The following is a 23,937-nucleotide window of genomic DNA, read 5'->3' as shown; positions in this document are numbered from 1 at the left end:
AGACACAACCACATACGGCCACTTTACACAACATCGCTGCTACAGAATTCAGCCATTCATTTATCACACACACACACACACAGTATAGCCCTCTAGAGCTGTGTTTCTGCCACATCAGAATTCACCCAGTCATTTATCACACCCCGATAAGACCAACACAGGAACACTCATTAGTGACTTGCAATTCCGAACTGAATCATGCCAATGTGCTGGGAGCTATGTTCCTGTATGTATTATTTAGTTATTCAGCATAATATCACCTCTGAATGTAATCATATTGCTTTTTGTACTCTCACCTCTGCCATATTAATATCTTTGCGAGTTGGCCCCTGCCATCACCATGGAAACCTGCATCCAGCATCACTGTGATGGTGACATCATTCTGATAGAGTGGATGGGCAAACATACAGAACATGATAGACACACAGCCTCAGCTGTAAGATTACAATGATTACGACAGTCATAATGAAGTTCTGCTTAAATAAATGAAATTAGCAAAATTGTCCATCGTGTAAATCTGAATCTGATCTTGGTCAGCACTTGATCAGAAAGCATTCCATTCTGGCTTTAGAATTAACTGCTGTGGACAAGTACATTTTAACATGTACAACCTGGGGGCCTCTTTTAGCATGAACAGCCCTGGGGCCATATTTTAGCATGGGTAGCCCTGGGGCCCTATTTTAGCATGGGCAGGCTTGGGCCCTATGTTAGCATGGGCAGACCTGGGGCCCTATTTTAGCATGGACAACCCTGAGGCCCTATTCTAGCATGGGTAGCCCTGGGGCCCTATGTTAGCATGGGCTTCCCTGGGCCCTATGGTAACATAGACAGGCGGAGTCCCTATGTTAGCATGCACAGGCTGGGGCCCTGTGTTAGCATGCATAGCCCTGGGGCCCTATTTTAGCATGGGTAGCCCTGGGGCCCTATGTTAGCATGGGCTTCCCTGGGCCCTATGGTAACATAGACAGGCGGAGTCCCTATGTTAGCATGCACAGGCTGGGGCCCTATGTTAGCATGCACAGGCTGGGGCCCTGTGTTAGCATGCATAGCCATGGGGCCCTATTTTAGCATGCACAGGCTGGGGCCCTGTGTTAGCATGCATAGCCATGGGGCCCTATTTTAGCATGGGCTGGATGGGTCCATATTTTAGCATGGGCTGGGTTGGATCTATTTTAGCATCAGCAGATTGGGTCCCTATTTTAGTATGGGCAACCCTGAGGCCCTATTTTAGCAAAGGTAGGCTGGGGCCCTATTTAGCACAGACAGGATGGCATGGGCAACCCTGGGTGGGGCTCTGTTATAGTGTGGGTGTCCCTGGAACCCTAAGTTGGCATGGCCCTATGTTTGCGTATTTTAGCATATGTACCATTATAACAGTATTGCAGCTTTTGTTCATATCTGAAAGCTGCAATATTTTTGTTCATATTTAGAAAAGTATTGCGATATCATGATCTTGTTTTGGATTGGAGGACATTGGATTTGAAATGACACAATGCATATGATGTTAAACTTTACTTTTCTTAAAATATTACAAAAAGTCTGTGAGGTATTTGAGTGCATGTTGCTAGTTTTGGGTAAGAATCTGCATGACGATTCAGTATTTTAAGAGTCTGCATTACATTTTGTTTTGCATTTGTATATACAGTTTGTGCATATATACGAGTTTACCTGAAGTGTAAATGTCCCATTGTATGCGTTTCTCTGGGAATACAGAATGCATGGCAAACATTGATAAATTCATGTCTTTGTAGTACAACTGTAATTTCATGTGAAAAAGAATGTGTGAAAAAGAGGGAGGGAGAAAGGATGTTGTGATTGAGTGTGCGTGCGCACCAAGACCTACTGTAACTCGCAGCAACAAAACCAACACCTACTGTAACACACAGCAACAAAACCAACACCTACTGTAACACACAGCAACAAAACCAACACCTTCTGTAACACACAGCAACAAAACCAAGACCTACTGTAACACACAGCAACAAAACCAACACCTTCTGTAACACACAGCAACAAAACCAACGCCTACTGTAACACGCAGCAACAAAACCAACACCTACTGTAACACGCAGCAACAAAACCAACACCTACTGTAACACGCAGCAACAAAACCAACACCTACTGTAACACGCAGCAACAAAACCAACACCTACTGTAACACGCAGCAACAAAACCAAGACCTACTGTAACACACAGCAACAAAACCAAGACCTACTGTAACACGCAGCAACAAAACCAAGACCTACTGTAACACACAGCAACAAAACCAACACCTACTGTAACACGCAGCAACAAAACCAACACCTACTGTAACACGCAGCAACAAAACCAAGACCTACTGTAACACGCAGCAACAAAACCAAGACCTACTGTAACACGCAGCAACAAAACCAAGACCTACTGTAACACGCAGCAACAAAACCAAGACCTACTGTAACACGCAGCAACAAAACCAACACCTACTGTAACACGCAGCAACAAAACCAAGACCTACTGTAACACGCAGCAACAAAACCAACACCTACTGTAACATGCAGCAACAAAACCAACACCTACTGTAACACGCAGCAACAAAACCAACACTTACTGTAACACATGGCAGCAAAAACCAATCTCTTCCAAAGAAATAACATAGGAACTATTTAGATTTGATTTCCCATTCCACTTATTTTCATTACTGTCATACACTGCAATATGTTGATTGGATTTAGTTTATGTTCAATATACACTCAGTAATCACTTTGTTAGGTAGACCTGTTCACCAGCTTATTAATGCAAATATTTAATCCGCCAATCATATGGCAGCAACTAAATGCATGAAAGCATGCAGACGTGGTCAAGAGGTTCAGCTGTTTTTCAAACCAAATATCAGAATGGGGAAGAAATGTCATTTAGGTGACTTTGACCGTGGAATGATTTTTTGTTTGCAGATTTTCATGCTCACTAGTCTCTAGTTGTGTGCAAAGAATTGTGCAGAAAAAAAAACAGTGAGCAAGAGTTCTGTGGGTGTTGTTAATGAGAGGTCAAAGGTGAAGGGCCAGACTGACAGGAAGCTGACAGGAAGGTGACGGTAACATAAATAACCACACATTACAACAGTGGTCTGCAGAAGAGCATCTCTTAACACTAAGTGGATAGGGTGCAGCAGCAGAAGATTTAATAAGTAAAAAATAAAAGTATAATAAATACCTAATAAAGTACCCACTGAGTGTATGCATGCATATTGCTTGTGTCCTTTCACTAAATCCATGCAGTGTCTGATACTTTTATAGGAATCTTTCTTTCAAATTCAGATTTTGCCAACAGACTTGCCCTGAGGACTATTCCAATTCACAATTTAAATAATTACAATTTAAATAACTACTCATTGTGTGTCATCATAATGCAAAATGGTCCCCCCAGCCATCATAATGCAAAATGGTCCCCCCAGCCATCATAATGCAAAATGGTCCCCCCAGCCATCATGATGCAAAATGGTCCCCCCAGCCATCATAATGCAAAATGGTCCCCCCAGCCATCATGATGCAAAATGGTCCCCCCAGCCATCATGATGCAAAATGGTCCCCCCAGCCATCATAATGCAAAATGGTCCCCCCAGCCATCATGATGCAAAATGGTCCCCCCAGCCATCATGATGCAAAATGGTCCCCCCAGCCATCATGATGCAAAATGGTCCCCCCAGCCATCATAATGCAAAATGGTCCCCCCAGCCATCATGATGCAAAATGGTCCCCCCAGCCATCATAATGCAAAATGGTCCCCCCAGCCATCATAATGCAAAATGGTCCCCCCAGCCATCATAATGCAAAATGGTCCCCCCAGCCATCATGATGCAAAATGGTCCCCCCAGCCATCATGATGCTGCATGTGAGGACCTCACAGCAGAAGCCTGTCAGGCCTGTAGTTTCCCATGGTGCACTGCCAGATAGAATATCCCATTTGACGTAGATAAGAAACTGGCCACAGATTATATGTGGCTACATATTATTACCTCACAGGCAGCTTTTCTTTAATGTATTTTTATTTAATGTATCTGTATTTATGTTACTGAGCTAGCTAGTTTGCTAAACCCGTCACAATTAGCTTACTATTTCGACAAGCAGCTGCCTTCCAGGCTTCACTGAGGGAGTATACATTGGGCTGGATGGAATCCTATTGTAATAAAGCTGTGAATGTAATGCAAGGCCATAGCAATGAAGCCTAACGCTGCTTTCACGTCATAGAATGAATGAATTAGCTCCTTCCGACTGGGAAAAACAGTCCACATCACCCTCTGACTTTAAACGCGAGGCAAAACACAAACAAATTAAGCGCATCAGCCACATACCATGCCACTTCTATACCATGATGTTTGCAGGTGTGAACCTGAACTCTCCGGTATTGTTCATTGTTTTTTTTGTGAGCCTCACCAAAGAAATCGGCTTGTAGGCTACGCCCTATTTGCCCTACGCCCTTTATTTTAACATGTTTTATGTAATTTATATTCAACTCAACTTAATTAATCAGGATTACCGGAGTGAAATATCACCCATTTTAATGTTGAATCATGTTGTGTTTTTATATGATATAAATAATTATAATATTCGATTGGCATAGTAAAATAATTTTGCCACTCAAAATCAATTAATTGAATAATTTTATTTCCGCGCACAATATGAACAGCTGAGAGGTTTGTTTGGTTCCTATGGAAAAAAAACTTCTGAAAAACATGATAAATCCCACATTATTTGTGCAAATGCATTTCCGATGGATTTACAGTCAATTTCCTTCGGCTCACGTGTAATAAATGAGGCCCATTATGTCTAACCATTTTGACTGTCTTGATTTCAAGCAATGATAAACTTGCACTTTTCATTTTGATGGCACTAACTAATTCATTAAAACAATTATTTAATTTTGAAACATGAGTTAAACATTTCAAGTGAGGTACACACTTTTGGAGGTGAACCATAATGTTGTGCTGTATGTATAAAATGTTTTGACAAATGCTCCTACAGTTATGAGAACATAGAAAATATTACGATAAAAAATATATTTTAATGAAGCGATTGTGAAAAACCATGCAAAAGTAGGGTAAAAGTGTCCAGTTGCGATTTATTGTAAACAAATCTACTGGAAAGCAACATCAAGAGCAATTGGTATATTGGATTGTTGCATGACGGTGGTTTCTCTGCTAAAGAGGAGCTCTTGGTATGAAAGGCATTGGCTGGTGAAATGCATTATGGGAATGAAAGGAAGGCCAAAGGAAGCTGAAATTTGCCTCAGAATGGGCAAAACTCATGAATCATTTAGGACATTTTTACACCATTATTTTTAAACATGTAACCCCTGACAACATGATTACAGATGGCGATGTGAGTGTATAATGTCGTAATAGCTCACCAGAAAGGCAGCAGGAAAAAAACCCTGCTAGGTTCACATTTCTAAGTAATGTGGTATTCGAATGCATGTTTCATTCATTACTAGTAAATAAAAATAATTTGTAAATCAAGCTACATTTTCAGAATTCCCACCTTCCTCCAATCACTCACTTATTTATGTATTTCTTTCTTTCTTTCAGTTTTATTAGTCACAATCAATCCTTCAAGAGGGGCAGCTCCTGCAGGGACAGGTAGCTATGGTAACGGTAAATAAGCCCCAGCAGTCAGTGTTTATGACTGAAAAAAAAAAAACTGCACTCAGATGGTCACAAACCCGACTGCCGCAGCCGAGGTGACTGTTATAACGCCCCCCTACAGTGCTGGAGGCCACTCAGTTAGCACACCATATGTACACTGTGCACCTAATGGGGATATTTACACTCCCTCCGGGCGATAATTAGGAGAATGTCCTGAGATAACTTTTTTTTAAAGTATGCATTAAAAAGTTCTGTTTTCTCTGAATGTTTAATGACTTGAGGGTGATTCAAGTTGGTTCAAAACCCTAAAGGATAAAACCATAAAGGGCACAGGTAAAATGGGACACGGAAGCAGGTTTTCGGCGATTGAAATATTAACTGTGAGGTGAACTGGAGTGAGGATGCTATTTTTGTATGTGTGGACTACAGCCATGGTGAATTAATGTGTAAAATCAGCATTAGCATGGAGCCGGTCACATGGGTTGAGAGGGGTAGCCTCCAGTGATGATGCATTTAGCCTCTGTGAAATCCCCACACTGATGGCAAACATACACTAATCATTAAACGAAGACAGTGAGCAGCTCAGCTCTACTGACGATTCAGGAGACTTATGAGTGCGCAACCTAAATACACAAACTGCCCCAAGGGTATCAGACTTAGAACCCTGGGCGGTCCGTGAGTCTTGCGAAACTCTCCACTGAGAGGGGCGGTTCTCCAACTACCTTGTATTGAGAATTAGTGAGAAACGTCATAACATGACATTCACTAAGACTGAAATGTATACAGTGCGCTTCTCAGCTCCACTGACCATGCGAGAGACTCAAGAGGAAGCAAGCTAAAAACACGAGCAGCACCGAGGATCTCCAACATTGCGCTCCGGGTTATCAGTGGTTCGCAAACTCCAGGTTATCGGGCGGCCTGTAGTATAGCGGTTAAGGTACATGACTGGGACATGCAAGGTTGGTGGTTCAATCCCTGGTGTAGCTGCAATAAGATCCGCATAGCTGTTGGGCCCTTGCGCAAGGCCCTTAATCCTGCATTGCTCCAGGGGAGGATTGTCTCCTGCTTAGTCTAATCAACTGTACATCTGCCAAATTCCATTAATGTATGTAATGCAAAGCTCTTACTGGGAGAAGCGATAACTCCAACACTTGCGTATTTCAGTGTAATACATAAAATAAGAACATGCACGAAGAAGGTAATGGAGTATCTTGGACAGGAGACTTATGCGGAAGTAACCTAAATACACAATTTGCCACATGGATCTCCGACTATCGGAGGTGTGCAAAGCTCTCTCCGATAAAGGTGTTACCTCTGACAGCGGCGTATTGAGACTTAGAGAAATATGTACAATAACAGACAGAAACAATGGTGAAAACAAAAACAATGAGTTTTGAAAGTGACAAAGAAACACCTTGCTATACTAAAGTAAATGTAATGCGGCTGTCAAACTTGGAAACAGCATGCTACGGGAAACAGATACACAGCAGCGCCAAGAATAATCTCCATGTACGGATAGGGGGAATATTGACTTATCCCTTAAACTTGATCAAAGCTGAAGGGAATCTTTTAATTACAAGAGGACCTCAGTACTCTTGGGTCCACCTTAGCACCAGATGGAAGCATACTATGTGCAATAAACTCGAACACTTGGCCTAGACAGAAGGAAGCTGCTAACGGGGTCTCAATTCCCAGAGGAATCCCGTCTTCCAACCGTTGTGTGTCTAATATTTGTGCACAAAATAAAGTGTCACAGTGAAAAGGTGACAGTCTGTCCTCACTATGAAGGGATGCTGCATGTTCAGCTCCCATACCCTTCGCCACAACAGGTAAATGAGAATCGTCAGTCACATACCTCACATAGTGCTCAAATGAAAATAAGACAGAAACGTGCAATGGAAAAAGGGGAAGTAACACACAAGCCCCGAGTCAAAGAAACGCAGCTGACCTTCATCGGTAATCAAACCACACGTGGCAGACAATTGGAATTAGTCGTCAGTACGAGGGTATTGATTACCTGAGTGGCGCTCATTGCCAATGTTCTTGATGCTGTAACTGCGTAATTAAGTGTGTTGCAAATGTAAGGAAATTGACACCTACTTGCTCAGATACTTGTCCATCATGCAATACCATCAGGGAGGCATCTGATTGGCCCCAAATGTATTCTGCAGCAGGACAATGACCCCAAACATACAGCCAATGTCATTAAGAACTACCTTCAGCATAAAGAGGAATAAGGAGTCCTGGAAGTGATGGTATGGCCCCCACAGAGCCCTGATCTCAACATCGAGTCTGTCTGGGATTACATGAAGAGACTTAAGCATTTGAGGCTACCTAAATCCACAGACGAACTGTGGCTACTTCTCCAAGATGTTTGGAACAACCTACTTGCTGAGTTCCTTCAAAAACTGTGCAAGTATACCTAGAAGATTTGATGCTGTTTTGAAGGCAAAGAGTGGTCACACCAAATATTGATTTGATTTAGATTTTTCTTCTGTTCATTCACTTCTTCTGTTCATGCATTTTGTTAATTGATAAAAATAAACTATTAACATTTCTATTTTTGAAAGCATTCTTATTTAAAAAGTTTTCTCACTGCCTAAAACTTTTGCACAGTACTGTATGTGCTACTGAGCATAGTAAATGGTAACTGAGTAACTGGGTAAGAAGGGCCTTGGTCAGGGAGGTGACCAAGAACCCAACAGTCAATTTAACAGAGCTTCAGAAGTCCTCTGCAGAGACGGGAGACCCAGCTAGAAGTACTCCATCAATCAGGCCTTCATGGTAGAGTGGCTAGATGGAAGCTACTCTTGAGCGTTGAGTTTGCAAGGCTGGAGTGGCTTCAGGACAAGTCTCTCTTCTCTCCCAGACTTAAACCAAAAAGAGTGCAAAGCTTGTAGAGACTCGCCCAAGAAGACTTGAAGCAGTAATTGTTTGAATTGTGTAAGTCTGAATACTTATATAAATGAAATATTTCAGTTTTAGATTTTTAATAAATGTCCAAAAATTTCTAAAAACATGTTCTCACTTTGTCTTTGTTGGTTTACTGAGTGTATATTGATTCCAATTAAAATTGAATCTACAACTCAAAAAAATGTTAAGAAAAGTGAAGGGGTCTGAATCCTTTCTGAAGCCACTGTACATTGCCTACAGTGCAAGAACTACTAGTATGAACTGATTTGTTCCTAAATTGCTTAAATCTCGAAAAATGTTGCATTCACCAATTTTCTTACTTAGAATTTTTTCTTAGGTAGGAACAACATTTGCAAGTGGTCCCACCCTGTCCTACGTATGATGTACTGTAAACATGCATTCCATTATTTCCTATGGAGAGCCCTGCAGTACAGAACCTCAGATCAAACTTTCAAATTGTGTGTTGCAGATCACGTAGGAGTAAAGATTGCTCAAATGTTTTCAGAAACTTATTTTAGTGGACTGTGTTGGAAAAATAAAAGGTAATAAACGGTCTGCCATATTATTATGTTTTTCCAAATAACCAATAGACTGCAGTCTACCCAGTCAGGTACCGACTACATGAGTCCATTGTTCTTGTTAATCCTATTGGACATCTATCTGATGGAACCCACCTACAGTACCGTATATACTGTATCATAACAAAAAGCTTCCTTTAGGACAGTTGTCTGAAGTTAGCTGTGTTTGTTGAATCCAACATGGCACACTCGTATGATGTTTTGGTTTTTTTCTTGTATTGTTTCTAATTCATGTCGTCTTATCATCATCACTGTGATTAACTTCGGGACAGTGCTGGTAAATGTGGGCAGCCAGCTAAACTCATCTGCACAATGCTGAGCTGGGAAGAGACAATACTCCACCAGCTCCAGCGGTAGGGTCAGCACTCTTTTCAGTGCTGATTAACCCTTTACCCCCAGTCCTGTGACTTTCTATTGGACATGGCAAATTAGGAAACACAACCCAAATTGGTATTTAATAGCACTTACAGCTGTTAAGGGCAGGTTAAGGGCAGGCACCACAGGTGCAAAGGGTGATTTTGCCCGGATAGGTCAGTTTTGAGATATCATGATATTTAGCTTCTTCAACTACTGTATTTCATAGAATATATGAACCAATGATCAAAAGCAAATTTAAGTTTTTATACCATCTGCGTCAAGTCAACCAAGCACCAAAACAAATTTGGCATTTCCTAAATGGCATTATGTACTGTACTTAACTTAAGGATATAGCTGCCAAGCTGTACTTGGTGCATCTTAACCCAAATAGTTGGGGAATTACGTCATTTCTATTTCATGGGGCATTTTATGTGAAAAAATAGCAAAAAACACGGACTTTTCTGGCATATTTACATTGGGTTTTTTTTTAACTACAGTCCATAAACGTATTGGAACGGCAAGACCAATTCCTTTGTTTTTGCAAAACACTGAATACATTTGGACTTGAAATAAAAAGATGAACATGAGACAAGAGTTCATAATTTCATATTTTATTTACAAGGCGGCACGGATGGTGCAGTGGGTAGCACTGCTGCCTCACAGCAAGGAGGTCCTGGGTTCGAATCCCCGTCGGCCGGGGCCTCTCTGTGCGGAGTTTGCATGTTCTCCCCGTGTCTGCGTGGGTTTCCTCCGGGTACTCCGGTTTCCTCCCACAGTCCAAAGACATGCAGGTTAGGCTGATTGGAGAGTCTAAATTGCCCGTAGGTATGAGTGTGTGAGTGAATGGTGTGTGTGCCCTGCGATGGACTGGCGACCTGTCCAGGGTGTATTCCTGCCTTTCGCCCAATGTATGCTGGGATAGGCTCCAGCCCCCCTGCGACCCTGATCAGGATAAGCGGGTTCAGATAATGGATGGATGGATGGATATTTTATTTACTTTTTTTTTTAATAAAAAAGTGTGTTATCTAATATGTGACCCGTTCTATCATAATCAGTCGCAACAGAAATCAATGTTTCTGTAAAAAAAAATCATTTTTGGCTGTTTTAGGCTTTCATCTTTAGTTTGTAGAAACATATCTTGGCTTTCATAATCTGCATGTCTTAATGCCAGTAAAAATATAGTTCTTAAGCTTTTAAACGTAGAATATCAAAGTAACAACGTAACTACAAACAACCACATCAGCTGCATTTGTGGCTACATTTTAATGTATTTGCTTTCATATCAAAACGATGCAATTCTGCCTCGTTATGACTTGCTTTGTCTTTAAATTCTTTATTATCTTCCAAAACGTTTTGGTGGCCAGGTGTCAACAGTTGCAGTTTTTCGGCAAAATTTACTGTTTGCTGTAAAATGCAATGTTTGCCATAATAAGCACCATATGAAAATGGGAATTTTATTCTTTATGGTATGCATAGCTATCGGTCAAAATGTGGTTTAAGAGGGTTTCTAAACATGAAAAGCACATAATTAAGTCAAATACTAACAACTTGCTAAAATGATGATGATGATGGACTGCAATTGTGGTTGGAACGAAAACCAGCATACACAGGGCTAGCCTACTCCAGGACCGAGTTTGCGGTAGAGTATTTTCTCCTCCGACCTGCCCGCACCAGCTGCGTAGCTTCCCAGCTCAGCCTTGCGCAGATCAGCTAAGCAGGTTGAGCACATTTTCACGGACACACTGGGCCGAAGTTAATGAAGATCTCACGGTGATGACGATAAAACAAGATGAATAAGAAAAAAAATACAATAAAAAAATAAAAACATTATACGAGTGTTCCATGTTGGATTCAACAAACGCAGCTTGTTGAATCCAAACGCAGCTTGTTAAAACCAACTTCAGAAAATTGTCCAAAATGAAGCTGTCCATTATAAGCAAGGGATCCACAGCGTTCATCTACATTGTGCATAACTTATCCGTGGCTTTTCTCGTGTGCGATAACACACAAATCACATTTTTTTATTGTAGGTCGATAGAGCAGGTCACAAATGCGATAATGTGTTTTTTAATTATGCACAATGCTAATTTGCATATGTTACGAAAAAAAAAAAAATCAATTTGTGTCCAAATTCAAAGTGAAACAATTTCCCCCCTATTCACCTGTGGTATGTCCCATTAAAAACTTTCGTTCTGGATAATTTATGTTCTTTTTGAAACCGCGCTTTTTGGAGAGCACGCAGTCCCACCGTGCGGTTCCGCCGAAACGCCCCTGGATGTCGCTCGTCCGCCATGAATTTCGCCCCGCCCTGAACGACCTGTATGTAGCTCTTCTGTATGTATGGTCGCCAGTGTGACGGAGTGTGTGAGATTACTGTCCGTGTGTGTATGTGTGCCTGTGCGATGAAATGGGTGTGCGTGAGATTATTCCGTGCGTATGGGGGAATACAGGCAGGATGCGAGCGCGTATTTACTTTTGCGTTTTGAGCGCGTGCAGCTGCTGCGAGGCACGTGAAAGGGGGCGGGGAAAGGTGGGGTCACCTGTTCTCCCCCTGCTGTTTCGTCACCGGTTTATGGCACCTGCCATGTACCTGTCTGCCTAATGTCCGAAGACAACGCAAACCAAATACACATTTGGCAATTGTGACCACAGAGAACTGATATCATGTTCGTATTATTGCAAACGAATCATGGATCATTTAAATTTTGAGTCGATATATCCATGACCATCTCTCGACCCCCTGATTTCCTTACGAAACCTGGTAACGCTTTATTACACCAAACACACAGGATAAAAGGAAATAATGTTGAGATTACGATACGGGTGGTGACTGATTTCGTTTTGTATGTTGTTGACTTGCTCGACCTATTGACAAACGGACACAAACGAGGTAGATTGTACAGAAATGTGATCAGTGTGTTATCTCACACGAGAAAAGTCACATTACCACATAAGTACATGAAATGGTTTATCGTTGGGCCACGGAGGAGCTGTGGAGACGCTTTCATATTGCAGCTCCATCGCCCCGTTCCTCCCTGCATACTCTCCCGCGGCCAGCTGCACGAGCGGTACAACCTAGAGGGAGTGGGAAAGGAGAGAGGAGGAGAGAAAAAAGAGGGAGGGAGGAAAGATAGGAGGAGAGAGAAACGACAGACTGACTACCTGCTCAATCGAAATACGGGCAATCTACTAGCACGCGCGCCCACAAACTGACCAACAATACAATAAACGCGAGCTAGCAGACGGGACTGGCAGAGTTTTTCCACGGGATTAACACACATTGAAATAACCCAGTGAAACTACTTAATTTTGAAGAAAGTCGGAAACCATGTATCTGAACAGGGAAGCGGAGAACAGCAAAGGTAACAATGAAAGTCATCATGTAATTGTACTTTTCCCCCCAGTATGTCGTGTTTATGTTTATAAAAATATGATTTTGCGTATGGTTAATGCTATTCGCGGCTGTTCTTACTACTACAATTGTGCGTAGGCAACATGTTATTTTAAGAGTGAACAGTGGCACTATATGGTCATTATATATATCTTGCCCGTTATCAGCGTTATTACTAAAACACACATGTTGGTATTCCTAGTTTTGTGCATGTCGTGCACTACCATTGACATTTCTCTCATCATTTGGGCATTCCCAGCAAGAGATATCCATTACAGTGTCCGGAAAACCGCGATAACACTTAACTGACAGCATCTGCGGTATGGAACTTCAAATTTGTAACAGACGAGGTTCATTTCCCCGCCTATAGCCCTCAGTTGTTTGCAGTGTTCTGCGATATTCCCGTCGTTCGCACTTGACAGGGGAACACAATACAAGGTCACAGCGTCCACATTCACGGGCACAAGTATGTGTGTGAGCGCCTCAGTGCGGGTCTCCCTCCGCCTCCGGCCGCGTGCGCTCCCTGCTCGTCCATTCCTAGTGGGCGCCTAGCGGGATCGTTGGGGGCAGACTTCCAGCGTGAAAATGGGGGCATCTGTTTGCATTGTTTCTCGCACACATTTTGGCGTGGTTCCACAATTATGTGGCGATCAAAAGAAATTCCTCTGTCAATCTGCCTTCCTTTCCAATTACAGCAGTATATTTCTGGCGTCATTTCACTGTGGGACAAGGGAGCGTGATTCTAATTTTCGACGAAACACCCGGTACACAAGATTAACACCTGCTGCTGCGGAGTGGGCGGAAGAAAGAGAGCGCATATTGTTTTGTTGTGTTCTTTTTGATGTTAGGTAATGATTCTGTGTAGTGTCGATGGCGGAATAATGAGGCTTGGTTCTGAACTACGGTGTGTGAACAATGTCACTGTACAGCTGGGGATATTAGGGATGGACGCGCGGTACTGAGAAAATTGTACCCCTGTCACTGAGCTAAATTGTCTCGCACTGCTTTAGAATTATTGCTACTTTGGTACTGTATTTCCCAATAGACACAACGCTGTCAGATATGTAAACATTGAAATGAGTTGCTGAAATATGCTCTTAAAACAACCGCGCGTCGGTGGACACGCAGCTGGTGACAGACAAGAAACATCGCATACCCAGTGAACAGATACAGCTCCTCGTGTAAATATTCTGAAGTTTCCCTGGTTGTATCGTATAGCTAGTTGTTGAGCTAGTGTATGGATGCGTGAGCGCATGCCATCAGGCTTGCGACTGTCTGATTGGCTGATCGTTTGTCTACTTGGTAATGGTTGGGAGGGTGACATGGAGTGGCACGAGACCAGCGGATCGTTCCCTGTATTTATGCGGGTGGTTCCCACACCGTGGCCCTCTTTGTGAATTCTCCGCACGTCTCAAGGTGGAGTTAAGAATATGGGGTGTGTGTTTGTGTGTGACTGTGCGCGCGCTCGTGGCGGTGTCTGTGTGAGTGAGTGGTAAGGGAGTTGTGAGAGATGTATTGATTGTGGACCTTTTTGCGAAATACAGTTACAGCTACCAGACGCCGACCAGCCTGCACGCATGCTATCCTATTTGCGAGGATGACACCAAAATTCGCATACTTTCTATCTCGATATCATATATGTTCACTAATAATATATCACATTCTTCACTTCAGCGAGCGGTGTAATTGTCCCCTGACCTTCAGACATTTTTGCAGCAGCAAAACCGGGAAATTGGACGAATATGCTCCGTTTTAATGTAATCGTGCGTTTTCCAAAGCTTGGCTCTTGTGCGAGGTAGCCCGTTTAGCATTACGCACAGATTACCCTCTCCCCATCTCTTTTTTTCAGAAGTCGACTATCTTTTCAGTCAATACTCGCTGGTGTTAAGGGAGAGCTACAGCAACGATCAGAAACACCAATTGGTCAATGTGTTGAGTTGGTTTTAACGGCTCCTTTGCTGTTAGTTTACCGGTAAGAATGACCGAAAAAGCAATTCCCCTTTGACACCTTGCCACTGTAGTGGAGAATAAATGGACAATAAAAATCACTGGGAGTCATTTTTGTAATGTCTACAAGATCGATGTCTTGTGCTGGCAAATTAAAAAAAGGACAACCTCTGTTGTGTCTGCAAAACGCTTCCAAAATATTTTCACCAACTTAAGCAGTGTTGTCATGTGCAGCTGCTGAAGTAAAAGAGACTGGTGAGGGCAGACATTACAAAGTTGTCCTTTTTTTTTGTTTTCCAACCCCACTACCCAGAAAAGTCTGAGAAACCCCAAAATCAGTTACCTGTTTTTTTATTTATTGGATTTTTCATGGGAAGAGAGACGGTATCAGCAAATTAGCAAATCAATAGATCATTGATTCATTGTATCATATTCAGGATGAAGGTTTTCAATAAATGATGAGGTTCTCGGACACAGATTTGTAGTCTGTCAAGTGCATGATCTAGGTTGTTACTACTCTACTTGCTTTCTGTCCAAATATATGGTGAAGAGAGAAATCCCTGGCCTTGGATTTTGGAACCCCTCTTGTCTGGATCATTAACTGGCTAATGCAGAGGCTGCAGGTTGAAATATCTGATGAAGGGATATTGCTGTATTCTTGAGTCAACCTATCAAATACAGCAGAACTAAACAGCTCAAACCCAAATTAAATGATGTTATTGCTGTGTATCTGAACTCATATTCCTCTATAAAGCACCCAAACGTGTTGGAGCAAGTCAGAATTAACATGGAACATAGTGTTAAAACTCAGCACACTGCACTAATTCATGGAACAACCTAACCTGTTAACTGGTCGACCTTTTAAATTCTGGCATCTTTAATCCAAGCTAAATTTGGAATGTAGCTCATATATGGCTCAGTGCTGCCTCAAGAGGGTGCAGAGGAACCTGCGTCTTTTAGGAACCTGCGTCTTTTCACACCTGGCTACGCTCGGATTCGATCCTTGTTGCCGTTTATTGTCTCCCAGATGGGTGGAGTAAGGAGTGAGTAAAGGAAGTTCTGTTAATGGAAGTACAAGTGAAAACATATTTTATTTCGTAATGCACGCAGTGAATTATCAGAGCTGGGAAAGACTATAGCCTAGCTCTTGTAAACTCTTTCTCAAGAGACAAACACTATGTAGCAGGTAAAAATAAAATGGTTTGACATTAAACGGGAAGCAAAAAGGGTGGTAGTTTCCATCCCACAATCAAGCCTGGAAGGCAGTGGTTTCAGCTCCGCCAACCAGAGATTATGTGCGGCTACATATTGTTATTATTTGCCGGCAGCTTTTCTTTAATGTATTTTCATGAAATTTATTTATCTACAGTTGGAACAGCAAGGTTAATTCCTTCGTCTTTGCTATACACTGAAGACAATTGAGTTTGAGGTCGAAAGATGTACATGAGATGACAGTATTTTTCTCTAAATTTGTTAAATAACTTAGAACATATCACCTTTTGTATAAGACCACCCAATTTTTTAGATGTGCAAAGGTATTGCAACATGTGACTGACAGGTGTTTCTTGTTGCCCATATGTGTCCTGTTAGATTGATTGGTTAAACAATAAATAGTTCTGAATGTCTACTCTTGATTTTAGCCTTGGGTTTTGTCTGTCAAGACAGCATTTGTGTTTGAAATGATGAACCAACATTAAGACCAGAGAGATGTCTTTGGGAGAAAAGCAGCCATATAATAGGGGACATCAATCAGAGCCAGTGCACAAGCATTGGGGATAGAGCTTGTACAACAACTCAGTCCTGAAGAAGAAAGAAACTGCTGGAAACTGCTGGAATACTGAGCAACAGACATCAAACAGGTCGACCAAGGAAAACAACAGCAGTTGAAGACAGAAACATTGTGAGAGCTGTGAAGAAAAATACCATAACATCAGTCAGTGACATTACAAACAATCCTCATAGGGCAGGGGTGAAAGTATCTCAATCAATCGTTCAGAGAAGCAGCAATATAGAGGCTATACCACAAGATGAAGCGAGATTACAATTTGCAAAGAAGTACAGAGATGAGCCACAAAAGTTCTGAAATTAAGTTTTATAAAACTGATGAGACTAAGATTAACCTCTACCAAAGTGATGGAAAGGCCAAAGTGTGGAGAAAGAAGGGATCTGCTCATGATCCAAAACATACAAGTACCATCAAGCACAGTGGTCATGGCTTAGGCTTGCATGGCTGCTTCTGGAGGGATATGCTACCAAATATTAAGTGTTATTTACTTTCATTTACTTAAATACACTCTGTTCCAATACTTTTGCTCGCCTAAGAATTGGTTGGTCTGATACTAAAGGTGCTATGTTCCACATAGTTTAACACATCTAGGTGTAAGTACCAGGAAATAAAAGCAGAAATTCTCATTCTTGTCTCAAGCCCAAATGTATTCACCGTATTGCAAAAACAAAGGATTTGTCCTTGCTGTTCCAATACTTTTGCAGGAGCTGTATGTTACTAAGCTAAACCCGTCGTGGTTAGTTTACTAGCTCTACAAGCGGCTGCCTTCCAGGCTTCACTGAGGGAAGGAAAGTACAGGGCTGGAGGAAGGCATTGGCAAATTATAGGAGAGACGCTTGTCTGGATTTCTACCGGAGGGTGGAATATCATAGCAATAGCTGATATGTTTTCCCTGTCCTTGCAGACAGCCAGAAGGAGGTGTCACAAGCCTTAAACCAAGTGATTATGTGGCCATGCTTCAAATCTTTTAATAAAGCAGTAAATGTTACGTAGAGAGAGGTCAGCCATAGGGACGAAGCCTAATGCTGCGTTCACGTCATATCGGAATGACCAAATTACCGCCTTTCTGACAGGGAAAAAGAGTTTGAGTAAACCGCTGACAGCAAACAAAACTCGTAAACAAATGAAGCGCATCAGCTACATGTCATGCCACTTCTATACCATGATATGAACTCCCCGTTATTGTTCGTTGTTTCTTCTATGAGCCACACCAAAGTAATCGGCTCGGTCTTTGAAGATGCACTCTTTCCGAAGTAGGCCACACCATGGCCCAAATCTTCTAATAGGCTAAAGCAATAAATGTACATGTAATATAAAGAGAGGCCAGCCATATAAACAGTGGTCTAAGCAGGCTACGCCCTATTTATAACAAACCTTATGTATTTAATGGAATTCAAATTGAACTCCATTTAAGCATTAATTAATCAGGATTACCGGACTGAAACACCACACATTTTAATGTTGAATCCTGTTGCGATTAATTATAATATTCAATTGGCTTATTAAAATAATTTAGCCACTCTAAATCAAAATATAATATGAATCAATGGTATGATAAATACACAAAACATGCTTTACAACCGTGCGCTTTAATTTCCATGCACAATACGAACAGCTGAGACCACTCATGCAGTTTGTTCGGTTCCATCTGAAAAATCCCACATTATTTGTGCGGGATTTCGTTCGGCTCACGTTTGATGAATGAGGTCCACTGAGTGCATATTACCTAGCTAAGATAAAATAAAATGGGGTTTTCCAAGAGCAGCTTTTGCATGTATCCATATCTTGTTTGGACAAGTTACATATTACACAGCGAATGGTATTGGAAACAGATTTAGGCCATTTCTTCTTCAACTTCACTCCACAGTAATACTTTTTGAAGTATTACTATGTTATGTCATGTTTCTATTGTGGGGCGACATGGCTCAGGCAGTAAGACCAATCATCTGGCAGCCAGTTCAATCACCTGCCCGGGCAGCGTCAAAGTGTCCCTGAGCAAGACACCTAACCCCCAAATGCTCCTGACGAGCTGGTCGGCGCCTTGCATGGCAGCCAATCGCCGTCGGTGTGTGAGTGTGTGTATGAGTGGGTGAATGAGAAGCATCAATTGTACAGCGCTTTGGATAAAGCCGCTATATAAATGCCAACCATTTACCGTTATCATTTCACATGCATACATTAGTGCATGTTTTATATGACTCTGAATGATTTGAATTTATTTGAATGTATTTATTTATTTATTTATTTATTTATTTTAGCAGACTATTCTTTAGCAGAGGGCCATTGCAGAAGACATCAAAAGTTGGGGAGGGTTGTCATTGGACACACGCCATGGCGATATCATGTACTGTAGGTGCTTTCAGTTTATACCTGACTGGGCTGGTCTGAATCCGAGTTCAGCAAGCAACAGCAGAGCATTGAAGACCTCTGAAATCATCGTAAAATACATCTGCTTCACATGTTTAATTTGACATCATACATCCTGAGTCCTGGCAGGTACAGTATTTTAAATTTTTCAACAGAATACAAATGTCTTGGGAGACAAGAACATGTTGGCATGAAAAATAAACTTTTGTTTTATTTTTACTGAATGTTTCTTGCAGTGTAGCACAGTACAATCTATGATTCTTGAGATTACGACCAGAGACTCAGGTCCCCTACAGGCAACAGCAATGAATTGCTGGGTCTTAAAAGCTAAAGCACCTTTGTGGCTGTCTAAGAACAATGCACTTTTAGCCCATTTGCATGTTTTCTTTCAGGTTCAAAATGACTGAAACACTGGGCAGCCACTTTACTGGGCAGCCTTCCATTGTCCCCATGTAGTCTGGACTCATTAGGTCAGGAACTCCAATCTCAAGCACTGGAGAGTCACAGCTTCTGGAATTTTCTGTGGTTTCCTTTCAATCTGCAGCTCATCAGCGGCTTTGGAAACAAAGCTGATGTCTCGCTAAATGAAGCACTTAGGCCCTGGAACTCAGCGGGGCAGCAGGTGCAGTGAGCTCCGCTCCACAGGGTCTGGGAAGGAACACTATGGCTTTACGAAACTGCCTTTCACTACAAACCCTCCAGTCCATTGGTTCTTGCAGAGTACCCCCATGATACAATAAGGGTAACCTGGTCAGGCTCATAGTAATGTAAGGTTAACCTGGTCAGACTTATACTACTGTAAGGTTAACCTGGTCAGGCTCATAGTACTGTAAGGTTAACCTGGTCACTGCCATAGGGCTGTAAGGTTTACCTGCTCTGGTTCATAGTACTGTAAATGTTTATGCCTCAATGCCTTGGTTAATTCCTGTGGAATACTCTTTTCCAGACAGGGTTGTATCTCTGGCTGTTCAAACAAACTGCCCCTGTTCACTCAGTCTGTTTTAGAATGCACGTCTGGTCTTTGAATGACATAACACGGCCTAGAAAGCCGTTATGATCAGCAGAATAATTCACCATTACTTCGCCCAGCGTGCACATTAGCACAACTTAAAAGAGTTTGGGCAGACCACTTGGTGAGGGTGAAATCCTGGTCTGTTCTGATGCATAAGCTGTTTGTCTGTGTGGCATTAATAATACCATGGGGCTAGGGCACATTTTGCACAGTGTTATTTTCTAGGATGTAGCTTCATGTCCATTGGACAGAATAAACCCTTGTGCCCAAATTAACTGTAGAATAGGTGGGACTAACATGGGCTTCTTTAGTAGGACGAATGTTTGGACAATTTGGTACTGAAAACAAGGCCGCAGGCTTTAGATTGGTGAAATGAATGTAATTGAATGGATTACTTGTTTCGTTTATTGACGGCTGATGGGCTTGTGAGGGCTTATATAAATATATTTGGGAATGGGGGAGTAGAGGGATTGGGTGCAGTCTGCATGTGTGCGCTTGCGTGAGACAATCGCCCTCTGGCAGCGCAAGCGTCAGGTTTAAAATAAAGATGTTGCCCTTAGCTGGGGGCAGTGTTGCCCTCAGCTGGGGGCAGTGTTGCCCTTAGCTGACAGGTAAGATGTTCGTCTTTTGGAATCTTTGGCCGAGTGGGAGGCCATGGTTCAAATCTCACCTCTGACTCGAACAAATCTCTAACCTGTAACACTGTGAAACAAAGCTGTGATTACTTCCAGCCTTTGCCTTTGAAGGCTGATTACACTGAACTTCGCTTAGCTTAGCATAGCTTAGCGTGCTGCCAACAGCAGGGTTTACAAGGGATCAAGGCACAATTTCATAAAACACAGCAAGCGTGAAATTCAATCCTATATCTCTTGGGATAATTGCAAATTACTTTTTAAAGATCCCCTGCTAATACAGTCCTTGTTGGACAAATGTGACATTTGTGTCTCAATTAATGAAGGAATGTCTAGCTTGAACTGGACTCAACTGACCTCTTGTGAAGTTAACTGTCAATTTAAAGGCACAGTAAGTGTAAAGTGACACAAAGACACAAAGACTACAGTATTTATGAAAATCTGAGGGTACAGTAAAATTGCTCTTCTGGTTACAAACATTTAATCAAATACATATGGTTATTCTTATTGAAACTAACTGACTTCCTTGGTGGACTTTTGCTCATGAGCCAGTTTTGAGGTAGGCTTGTCACCCTTGGGACTTGCTGCACTTTGTGCACTGCTACACGAATAGTCACATTTTGACTAACAACGTTAATTTATTACTCATTTCTAAATGGAGGGAAGTTTTAGTAGCCTAGTCGAGTTGCCTTTTCCTTTCCAGCTGGGTGTGTTCACCGGTTCTGAAACTTAAAGGACCGCACACAATATTTTTGCATAAAGCTCCTTTACTAAAACAATTGCTGCAAACTAAATTTCAAAGCATACACCAGTTTTTACTTAGGCTATGAAAATCTGCTTGCACATTTGCTTGATAGGTAATTCATCCATCCATCATCCTGAATGATGTTTGAATTATTTCTTCAAAGTTACATTATCTTGGCATTTTACATTACATTACATTACATTACATTATTGGCATTTGGCAGACGCTCTTATCCAGACCGACGTACAACAAAGTGCATACCCATAACCAGGGATAAGTGCGCTGAAAGACCCTAGACCTAGAGGGAAGTACAATTTCAATTGCTACCCGTACAACAAAGACCAGGGCCTCTTTTTTTTTTTTAAACAAATAAACAAACAAACAACAAAGCAAAAGTGACCAAACTTAACTATCCAAATACTGCTTACCAAGCCAACTAAAAATACCGAAACACAACGTAAATCACAAAGACAACAATTAAGGTTCACAGGGAGGTAGGGAGGGATGGGGAGAGGTGCTGCTTGAAGAGGTGCGTCTTCAGTTTGCGCTTGAAGGTGGGGAGAGATTCTACAGTTCTGACCTCAACGGGGAGTTTGTTCCACCGCCGTGGAGCCAGAACAGACAGTAGTCGAGAGCATGAGGTGCAGATTGACAATACAATAAAAATACAGTAACTTTTTGACATTCTCTGCACTAACAGTCATGCCACCACAACAGAAACATTCTCTGCTATGGAAAAACACTGTTACAAACAAAATTCTAATCCATGCTGACCATACACCAAGTGGTGCTGATATAGGAAGCCATCAAAGTTTTATTGTGAATAAAGGTTCTCTTTATCAAAAGACATGGCAGTAACAACTCCATTTTTTGTACACAAGTAGGCCTATTAGACCTTTTGAAGTACTTCATTTCAGCTTCATTTTGATCGGAAACTGTCCACCTTACCAACTACTTGGTTGAATATCTAACACATTTTCTGCCGAGACCCAACTTTGGCATTGTATATTTTTTAAATAAATGATCTATTTGACTTAATTTTTCTCGCGGCTGTTCTTAACCAACATATCTACGAGTCGTAGATCTTAATTTGAAAGTCATACACTAAGTGGTGCTGTTGTAGTAAAACATCAAGTATTGTTAACATAATCTGAAAGTAGTTTGACAGAAGACTGTCACGTTTTCAAGTTTCTTTCCTGTTTTAAAGCTATAGATAAAGATATGGTGCTCCAAAATCGACACAGACCCCAATGTCCACACGCCATCCACCCCTTATTCAAGAGCAGATATAACCGAGAATGACAAATCCACTGAGGCTAATGTTTTGGATGGTCTTTATGGAATATATAAAGAACAATTACACAAAATTTTAGCAAAATTGGAGTGGTCAACTCCCGCACCTGGTTGATAATTCATGGAATGACCCAATAGGTCATTGTAGAACTATGAATTGAATGCTTTAATATCCCAACAATAGGATTGTGTGTATGTCAACAACAATGACAAAATATCAGTATTGTCTGCCAATTTTTTTTTCCTACGAATGCCCACTTCTGGTTCAAACCATGCCCACTTTTGTTTTATCCAAATACAAATATTTTTTCCAAACAAGTACTGATAAAAAATAGAAATCGTGGTCTCTGTATACCCCTAATGGGCAGCAAATAAATACATCCAAGGGAAAATGATGGGAGGCATGAATGCTGAAAGAGAGTAAGTAAATATGCATTGTTGCACACAACATCCCCAAAACTTGTTGGCAGTAGATTCGATGTGTGAGAGAAAATAAGTGTGACCTTGGTTGCCCTGACCAGGAGAATTCTGCCCTGATTCATGTGCTTCTCTATCATTTGACATAGATATTTTTCCAGTTTTCATGGAGTTTGCAAAAGAAAAGCGTGTGTACTTGGCAGCTGGCGGGTGAGTTGGTGAGAAGCGCTTGTACTCAGGCTCTGTTCAGTCTAGCGGGGAGGCCATCTGGGAGCGTTTGTGAGAGAGGAAAAAAAAACGACGAGAAGAGTATTGCAGTACATTAATGTTTTATTAAGATATGATTGATGCACTGTTGTTTATTTATTTATTTATTTATTTATTTTTCACTGTCACGTTATTGCCACCCCTGGTTATCAGCAGGCCCTGTTTTCTGCCGTATAATGACGAAGGGCCATATCTCCACTATTTGTTCTTATGTGAAATCACTGACTGGGACAGTGTGATCAGCGACAGTGTGATCAGCGACACAGTGATCAGCGACGCAGTGTGATCAGCGAGAGTGTGATCAGCGACAGTGTGATCAGCGACACAGTGATCAGCGACGCAGTGTGATCAGTGACAGTGTGATCAGTGACAGTGTGATCAGCGACAGTGTGATCAGCGACGCAGTGTGATCAGTGACAGTGTGATCAGCGAGAGTGTGATCAGCGAGAGTGTGATCAGCGACAGTGTGATCAGCGACAGTGTGATCAGCGACAGTGTGATCAGCGACGCAGTGTGATCAGCGACGCAGTGTGATCAGCGACGCAGTGTGATCAGCGACAGTGTGATCAGCGACACAGTGATCAGCGACGCAGTGTGATCAGCGACGCAGTGTGA

At 41.8% G+C, this 23,937-nt stretch overlaps 1 protein-coding gene across 1 annotated transcript in view; it reads left to right on the top strand.

Annotated features, from left to right (window-relative positions):
• The first annotated feature begins 12,695 nt into the window (after window positions 1-12,695).
• Window positions 12,696-23,937, top strand: part of LOC133111132 (uncharacterized) — a 248,977-nt gene continuing 237,735 nt past the window's right edge. Inside the window, exon 1 of the mRNA XM_061221278.1 lies at window positions 12,696-12,827. Coding sequence (XP_061077262.1) covers window positions 12,794-12,827 — 34 coding nt within the window. The 5' untranslated portion in view covers window positions 12,696-12,793. The remainder of the gene's footprint in view (window positions 12,828-23,937) is intronic.

This window comes from Conger conger, chromosome 15 (genome assembly GCF_963514075.1).
Source record: "Conger conger chromosome 15, fConCon1.1, whole genome shotgun sequence".
Classification (NCBI taxonomy): Eukaryota; Metazoa; Chordata; class Actinopteri; order Anguilliformes; family Congridae; genus Conger; species Conger conger.
This window is presented reverse-complemented; position numbering and strand designations above follow the sequence as displayed.